This window comes from Chrysochloris asiatica, unplaced genomic scaffold, assembly GCF_000296735.1.
Source record: "Chrysochloris asiatica unplaced genomic scaffold, ChrAsi1.0 scaffold00024, whole genome shotgun sequence".
NCBI lineage: Eukaryota > Metazoa > Chordata > Mammalia > Afrosoricida > Chrysochloridae > Chrysochloris > Chrysochloris asiatica.
In genome coordinates, this window is record NW_006408542.1 from 4,044,857 (window position 1) to 4,053,842 (window position 8,986).

Consider the following 8,986-nt stretch of genomic DNA (forward strand, 5'->3'; position numbering starts at 1 on the left):
TCCCTGGGACCATCAAGGGAGAAGAGTGGAGAGCGAGACCCTACCCAGAGAAGCAGTGATGCCTGAGATGCAGGCAGAGACGATGACGTGGAGAGATGGAGCTGCTGGGAACTTTAGACACAGAGAGGGAGAGGGGCTGTGTGCTGAAGACCGGGGGGGGGCGGGGAAGGATTGTAGTGTATACCCTTTGTTAGTTGATGATGCAAGGAGGGGATTTTAACCACAGCAATGAAACAATATACAATAGGATGAATGTAAAACTAATGTTCTTCCACGTAATCTATCACATAATTCACTATAAAACATTAAAAAAAAAAAAAAATTAGTTGCTGGTCTACTCCTGGGCCTGGATGATGACTGTGTTATTTAAAGAATGGTTTCAAATTGTTCCATGCCAGGACATCATAGATTGTGTAAATCAAGGTGTGAAAGTGGAGCATCTACCTCCCCATAGGACAACAGCAGTGATTCAACCTATGGGTCACACTCCAACCAGCACGCTCAAGGCATATGTCCTCATGACTGTGTTTGCTTAGGCAAACCTGCAACACATGGAGGTGCAGTAAGATTATGTGATTTGTGGAAGAACTATAATATTCTTCAGTTTATCCAGAACATTATAGTTTTCTGTGAGGAAGTTATGGGAAAATGCATGCAAGTGATTTGGGAAAATTTGCCAAGTTAAGTGAACATGTTCCAAGCATTTGACAGGATAATCTGATGAAACAGATCAGTGGGAAAATGGTCCATATGGCAAAGAACGCTGAATTTAGAATTTGGTGTTGCTAATACACAGCACAATGAAAGACATCAGCAGATCAGACCATAATAGATTTTGAAGTGAAAAAAAAAATGCTGAAGAAGAAAGAAGTAATGAAGAAGAGGAAGGAGGGAAGTTTCCCCCCAAAAAATTTACAGTGAAAGGATTAGTTAAAGTTCTTTCTGTACTAAATCATGGGCTTTAAAACATGGACCCAAACACTGTTTGCTTTGCTAAAGTTGACAGGCAGATGGGCAAAGCAGCGAGATGTTACCGAGAAATATCTGAAGGAAAAAGAAAAGGACCATACAGACAACTGTCACTCATTTTCTGACTAGAAACACCATCCCTCTCCCTGGAGATAATGCAGATGATCCAGAACCTTCCACAAGAGGAGTTATTACCACACTGATAACATGTCAATGTCATTTATAGCTTCTTCATCATTGGAGCAAGTTTTTATAATTTGTGCATTTTTAAATGCATATATGTATTAAAATATACCTGTAAGTTTATATGAAATATTTCCAGCACCCAAAGACATATAAAGATTGACTTTATGAAAATGCTGTTCATAAAATGCAATAATCATGAGAAATGAAAAAGAAGTATTCAACTTAAATCAGAACTATGAGGGAGTCCTTGGAATGGAATCCTGGTGTAAACTGAGAACTACCTGCAATTGAAAGTCAGTTTTGAATCCAGTGTCTCTGACCCCGACCAGTAAAAAAAAAAAAAAACAGTTGGCATCAAGCCAGTTTCAACTCATGGTGATCCTATATGAGTCCGTCTATAACTTCTCCATGGACTTTTTTTTTTGTTTTTTAAAGCTTTTATTGTGAATGGAGTGAAAGTTTACATGGCAGAACATCAGGTTTGCATCCATCCTATCATATTTTGTTTCATTGCAATGATTACAGTCCACTCCATGCATCATCATTTAACAGTATTTGCTTCTACTCCCTCTGTTTTTTTAATGTACACAAACCATGCAGGAACATATAATTGTTTAAACAACCAAAGGGCACATTCTGCAAACCTGCCTCCTGACTGCCAGCACCCAGCCTTTCTCTCTCCATGAGTCTAGAGTCCTCAGCTGCTTTATGTCTCTATGCCATCACCTTTGCCTCCATCTCTGGTGTTGTTGCTTCTCTGGTTAAGATCCCACGTTCTGCACATGCTTTTCTCTCTTGATGGTCCTAAGGTCCTCTGTTCCCAGAATGTAAGATAAACTACACCCCGTTTTATGTCACAAAACTTCTACCTTTACAGTTGTGAAAGTCATAATTAGTCATGATAATCCTCTATAGGCTTTTCATTGGCTGGATTATTTTACTCAATGTATCAAAAATCACTCATAGGTGGGCTTGAACCTCTAACTTTTTGGTTAGCAGACAAGCATGTTCACAATTTGCACTTTCCAAGGACTCCTCTCTGACCCAGGACAGTGCTTACTCTGCAACATCACACTGTTTTCAATAAAACATTAATGCTCATGAAGTATATTGCTTTGTTGACTGCAATTTTTTAAATGTTGGGTTTTCTTAAGAACAGGAGAACAGCAATCGGTGTTCTTAAACCTTAGCTTTGCAAAGCAGTCATGGAAAACAGCACAGGTAATATATGTCAACTACTAATTCTAAGGTTTATTGATTTTAAAATCATTAGGCTAATTATTTTTTAAAAATAGTAACCAAAACAATTAATTCAATGTTCTCCATGTAAAGGATTAATTTTAAATTTAAGTACCTCAGATGACATAAAAGTTATCTTTTTATTTTTAGGCTCAAAGCAAAACTTTTTTTTTTTTTCCAATTAGAAATGGCTCAGAGTAAGTCTTAAAAATATGAAATCCTAGCCTTAAAACAGTTTTATTTAATCCTTAGAACTATCACCAGCCAGCCCTTTTGAATTCATCATCTATTCAACGAGTTGCAGAAGGCACCAATATTTCTGAAATGTGGCAAAATGACTTAAAACCATTGCTGATCGAACGGTACCCAGGATCCTCAGGAAGCTATACTGCTCGGCAGGTGAGAACAGCACAAAAACTTAAAGGGTGTTCAATAATTTTTTTCCCATGATGGGTAATGCTATGACTGAAGCTCTGTGTGGTCTAGTATTCAGTTGTGTTTGCTAATTTTATTAGTCACCAAAAGGAACAGCCAAAAAAACCTTAAACAACTGAGAGTATATGTCTATTCTGAATTAAGTGATACATGGTCATCTAAATCACATTATATGTGAAGCTGGGTCTGGGAACAACAGAAAGGTATTAATTTCTTAACTCCTGATCATTTCAATGGCAATCCTCCAATCTTCCAAACAAGTTGGAACTTAAACACCCAATATGGAGAGCTTTAGGTAGTCTTTGCTTGATAGTTGGGGGAAGCAGACTACCACATCTTTCTTCTGTGGACCTTTCGGTTTGCAGCTGAGCCACCAAGGCTCCTTTCATTTTCCTTAGGAAAGCTGTGTTCTCCTTGGTTAGAGAGTTAAGGTCAACCATAAGCTACTTTCTCTGGAGCAGTGCTGCTCAAATTTCTGACTCTGACTCACAATAAAAGAAATTGTTTCACACTTTATATATACACACACAGTTAACCAACGCAGAAGTTTCATGAAAAGTATTCATCCTTTTTATCTGCAATTCATTCTGATAGTGCTAATTTTTTTAAGGAAACTTCTGGTCATGACCTACTAAAGTGATTTCCAGATTCATTGATTTGACTGCTCCAGTTTAAAAGATACTGCTACAAAGGGTGAAATAAATTCTAAGCTGGGTTGAGTCCTGAAAATCTCCTTGCCTTTTAGTGTCAGCCTTCCCAATTAATTTGAAACCCTTCTTCTAAATGTCTGGGCTTTTTAAACCAGCTCCATTTCAAGGGACGGGATAGGGAGAGAGTGGTCCTTCATATCTCCACCTGCCAAACTCCTTGTAAAAAGATCTAGCCTCTCACTGCTGTGCCAGAGTGAGGCTTGCGGGGGCCAGCTGCTCAGTGGCTCAGGTATTCCTTTCTGTCCACTGTGTAGCTTTGCCCCCTCTAGTCTAGTCTAAGCCTTGTTGTTGTTGTGAAGTGCAATCGAGTTGGTTCTGAGCCATAGCGACCCTGTATAGGGTTTCCAAGGAGAAAGTTTTGAGCTTGAACTGCTGACCTTGCATTTCAAATGGCTTTGCAGTCTGGCGCATTAACCCACAGCGCCACACTAGTCAGTCATTATATCTGTAGTCCTATTAGTCTCTTATGGATTGAATTATGTTTCCCCAAAATATGTATTGAATATTTATGCCCCTGTACCTATGGAGGGGGAGTCCTGGTGTAGCGCTGTGGGCTAATGCATCAGACTGCAAAGTTGTTTGAACTGCAAGGTCAGTGGTTCAAGCTCACCAGCTGCTCCTTGGAAACCCTATACAGGGTTGCTATGGGTTGAAATCGACTCAACGGCACTTAACAGCAACATCAACCTATGGAGGGAGTCCTGGTGTGGCACTGTGAGATAAAGCACTGGATCGAAAGGTCAGTTTGAGCCACAAGGTCGGTGGTTCAAACTCACCAGCCACTCCTTGGAAACTCTATATGTCTCTATGAGTCAGAACTGACTTTTAGGTACTTAACAACAACAACAAACCTCTGGGTGGCACAGATAATTAAGGTCTGGACTGCTAACTTAAAGTTTGGGCAAGGTACCTTGGAAGAAGGACCTGGCAATCTGCTTCCCAAAGGCCATGACCTTGAAAACCATATGGAATGCAGTTCTACTCTGCATCATATGGGGATAGATCCTATGTGGAAATAGGGTTTTATTATGTTAATGAGGTAGGCCTCATACCAGAATAGGGTGGACCCTAAACCTAATAATTTCTAAGTTATAGAAGAAGCAGAATAGGCACCCATAGGGGGACGAGGTCTTATAGACAGACACATTCAGAAAACGCATCCACAAGCCCAGGAACTCCAAAGAGGGCCAACTATTAGAAGGTGAAATGGAGTCCTTGGGTAAAGGATTGGTGTGCTTGGCTGCTTACTGAAAGATTGGCGGTCCGAGTCCATCCAGAGGAGCCTTGGTAAAAATGCTGGCAGCGTACTTATGAAACAACATCCATTAAAAACCCAGGGAGCTCAGTTTTACTCTGACACACTTGGGTCACCATGAGTTGGAGTTGACTTGAGAGCAACTAGTTGGCTGGTTGGTTAGAAACTGAACTAGACAAGGAAGGATCACCTAGAGCCACATCCTGAATTCAGACTTCTAGCCTCCTGATCTCTGAGAAAATAAATTTCTGTTCTTGACACCCATTTGTACTCTTTTTGTTAAAGCGACAATAACACACTCCTATCCTACAGTTCCTGCTGCTTCTAAGAAATGAGATGGTGGAGACCCAAAGAATACCTTCAGGCAGAGTAAGGAATGGCAATAGTGGGGCTGGTGCTCACCGGACACTCCCTCTCTCCAGGTTTGGCACTTTATGGAACACTTTGCATGGATCCTCTCATTCCGTCTCTACAACGATCTCACCATGAAGTATCTTATTATCCTGGTGTGGTGCTATAGGAGAAGCACTGGACTGTTAACTACAAAGTCAGCAGTTCAAACCCACCAGCTGCTCTTCAGAAACCCGATACAGGGTGTCTGAGTTGGAACTGACTTGACATCACTTAATGATGTTGTTATTGTTAAGTGCCATCCAGTCAGTTCTGACCCATAGCGACTCTGTATTGGGATTCCAAGATGCAGAGCAGCTAGTGAGCTTGAACCACTCACCTTACAGTTTAAACAAGTTTGTAGTCTGACGCATTAGCCCACAGTGCCACACCAGCACTTAACAATAGCAGCAGCTAAAATGGACCTGAAATTTAGATATGTGAATTAACTTGCTCACAGTCACATGGTGGTAGTGAAGAGACCAGCATTTGGATCCCAACCAGCTTGACTTCTCCATCCTCCCTGGAGTGCTCTGGTTGGGCCAGGCAGCCCTGGGGGACATGCACACGAAGTATATACCTGTTACTTCAACAGGCCTCATCTCCCAAGCATCTTCTTGATAGCAGCTTAGGGGCTTTCCAATATATTCAGTTCCCTATTAAAAGAAATCTAGGTTAGTAAATGTTCACTCAAACCAACCTTTCTCATTTCCTCATGTGGTTTGCTTATAATGTTGTCTATACCCAGAAGCAAAATTACTGTTAATTTTTTGAGATCTGTCCTTGGCGTTATGCAAGATAGAGCACTTCTCTTTTTGAATGATAAAGTAGAAGACACTGAGCTATTATGAGAGGACTACACTATGAAACAAAGTCCTGGTGTGGTGCTCCTGGTTAATGTATTGGGCTGCAAGATCGGTTCAAATTCACTAGCCACTCCTCTGAAACCCTAAACAGGGTCACTATGAGTCAAAACCGATCTGTGTCACTTAACAACAACAATAACACTATGAAACATGTATGCACACTTAAGGCCTGAAGTTCCTTGGCTGTGGGCTGTAGAAGTCCATAAACACACCAAATAATGCATTTCAATTTTTATTTATCTTCAACAGAATATATGGCATAAATAATATGTCTAGGTGCTGTTGTGTTAAAAAAAAAATAAACAAGAAATATACCTTTAAAAGTGTTACTGAACTCATTGTAGCATTTCCACTGTATGTAGGGGTAGAAGGAAGACATTACTTGACAGTATTTTGGAATGTGTTTGCAAATTGCAGCTGGACTGAAATATGCATGTTCTGGCTGTTGAGATAGTGCAGTCATCCTAACAGGATGCTTGTGTTGGAACCCTCACGGCCATCCTTGCCAGACATTCACTTCTGAGAGTCAATCTTGTAACTTTTCAAGAACAAAAGCATTGTTCAGTTTTAGAGATCTGCCCCCAAGTTATGAAAGAAAAAGGGCCTCTATTGTTTTGAGGATGAGGTAAATGATACTGAATAATTATGAGAGAATGACCTGAATGGCCTTAATTGGATTCGAATTAATACCTAATCAAAATGGTTGACAGCGTTTCCTTCTGAGGCCTTTATGAGTGCTAGAGCAGACATTTTGTCATTTACAGAGTTTTAGGGTCTTCCTTGGAGAAGCTTCTAAAATCTTAAAAAAAAAAGTGAACTTGGTATGAAATCAGTTAGTGAGCTGATTTTTATGATTATCAAGAAAGATGTGTGTGCATTGCAATGGATTTGCTTTCAGAAAAATACAGCATTTGGGGTAAAAAATGCCTTAGTGTCTCTATTTTTTTTGTCCCTGATCAGTGAACCCAAAGCTGTCCATTGAATTATTTGAATAAATTTTGAGGAGATAATTGATTTGTAACATAAATAAGTTTTTTAGCCAATACTGCATTTATTTATTTATTGTAGAAATATAGAAAACACAATATTATGCAACATTTGTCACATGTACAACTCAATGAAACCAATGAAGACAATCATATCGCAGAACCATCACTGATATCCATGATCATATTTTCAATTGTCATAGATAAAAATTTAATGCTAGCTAGACAAAGATTTCCCTTTTTTGCCTTCCTTCTTGCCCATGGTTGTTGTTGTTGTTAAGTGCCATCAAGTTGGTTCTAACTCATAGCAACCCTGTATAGTGTTTCTGATGAGTTGTTGGTGAGTTTGAACCACTGACCCTGTCATGAAAACCGACCTTGTGGTCCAGTGCTTATCCTACAGTGCCATACCAGGACTCCATTCTTGCCCAAGGTAACCACTGTTAAACTCTGATGGCTATATATTAAGTGTTTCCCGCTAGTGAATTCTTAATATATTTGTCCTTTTGTTTTTGACCTATAAAATAAATAAGTTGAAGGCATTTTATTTGGGCGTGTTTCAGTGGTATCTATCTGAGAAAGGAGTAAAAAATAAATGATAAAACCAGGATGATAAAATCTCACCTAGGGACAAGCAAAATTCTTTTGTCTAAAAGCAATAAAATGGAAACTGCAGGGATAAAAATATACAGTGCACCTGAGAAGTTGAAGCTCGACGTCTTCAGCGCAAGTTGTATATGTCCTAGGCCAAACTTGAGTGCAGGATCCTTGGTGAAGAGCCTTCAGCATGGTGTGTTGTACAACTAAAAAGAAAATTTAAAAAAACCCACTATTGTTGGGTCAATTTTGATTTCTAGTTCATCCAAAACAAGGTCAGGGGCAGACTGTGGAACAGACCATAAATTGCTTACATGAAAGTTCAGGCTGAAGTTGAAGAAAATTAAAACAAGTCCATGAAAGTCAATATATGACCTTGGACATATCCCACCTGAATTTAGAGATCATCTCAAGAAGAGATTTGCTGTATTAAACTCTAATGACCAAGACCAGAACAGTTGTGGGATGACATCATGAACATTATACAGGAAGAAAGCAAAAGGTCATTAAGCCAAGAAAGAAGAAAAATACCAAAACTGACGTCAGAAGAGACTCTGAAACTTGCTGTCCAGCATACAGATGCTAAAGCAACTGCAAGAAATGAGGTTAAAGAGCTGAATAGAAAATTTCAAAGGACAACTCAAGGAGACAAAGTCAAATATTATAATTAAATGTGTAAAGACTTGGAGTTAGAAAAACAAAAGTGAAGAACCTGCTCAGTATTTCTCAAGATGAGGGAATTGAATAAAAAATACAAGCCTTGACTTGAAATGTTGAAGGATTCTATGGGCAAAATAAAGGTAAACATCTTTCTGCTTTCAGCCAAGATCCATTGGGCATCAGCTATGATATTCCTTGTTCCACGGCCTCTTCTGAATCTGGCTTAAACCTCTGGAAGTTTTCTGTCAATGTATACTTGTAGCAGTTTCTGTATTACTTTTAGTAAAACTTTACTCACATGGGATATCAAAAGATATTGTCTGATGATGTCTGCATTCCACTGGGTCACCTCTCTTTGGATCATGACAAGCTATGGACAACATTGCAATCAGTATTCTGAAACACTTGATTGTGTTCGTGAGGAAACTGTACATGGACCACGAGGCTGTTATTCAAACAGAACATGGGAACACTGAAATGGTTTAAAATTAAGAAAGGTGTGCGACAGGGTTGTATGCTTTTACCATACTTATTCAACCTGTATGCTGAGTAAATAATCTGAGAAGCTGGGTTATATGAAGAAAATTGTGGCATCAGGATTGGAGGAAGACTCATTAACAGCCTACGATATGCAGATGATACAACCTTGCTTGCTGAAAGTGAAGAGGACTTAAACCATTTACTGATGAAGAT

General features: G+C 39.4%; 1 protein-coding gene across 1 annotated transcript in view; it reads left to right on the forward strand.

Annotated features, from left to right (window-relative positions):
* QPCT (glutaminyl-peptide cyclotransferase) overlaps window positions 1-8,986 on the forward strand; it is a 65,343-nt gene that overhangs the window by 15,996 nt on the left and 40,361 nt on the right. Inside the window, exon 3 of the mRNA XM_006839453.1 lies at window positions 2,647-2,793. Coding sequence (XP_006839516.1) covers window positions 2,647-2,793 — 147 coding nt within the window. The remainder of the gene's footprint in view (window positions 1-2,646; window positions 2,794-8,986) is intronic.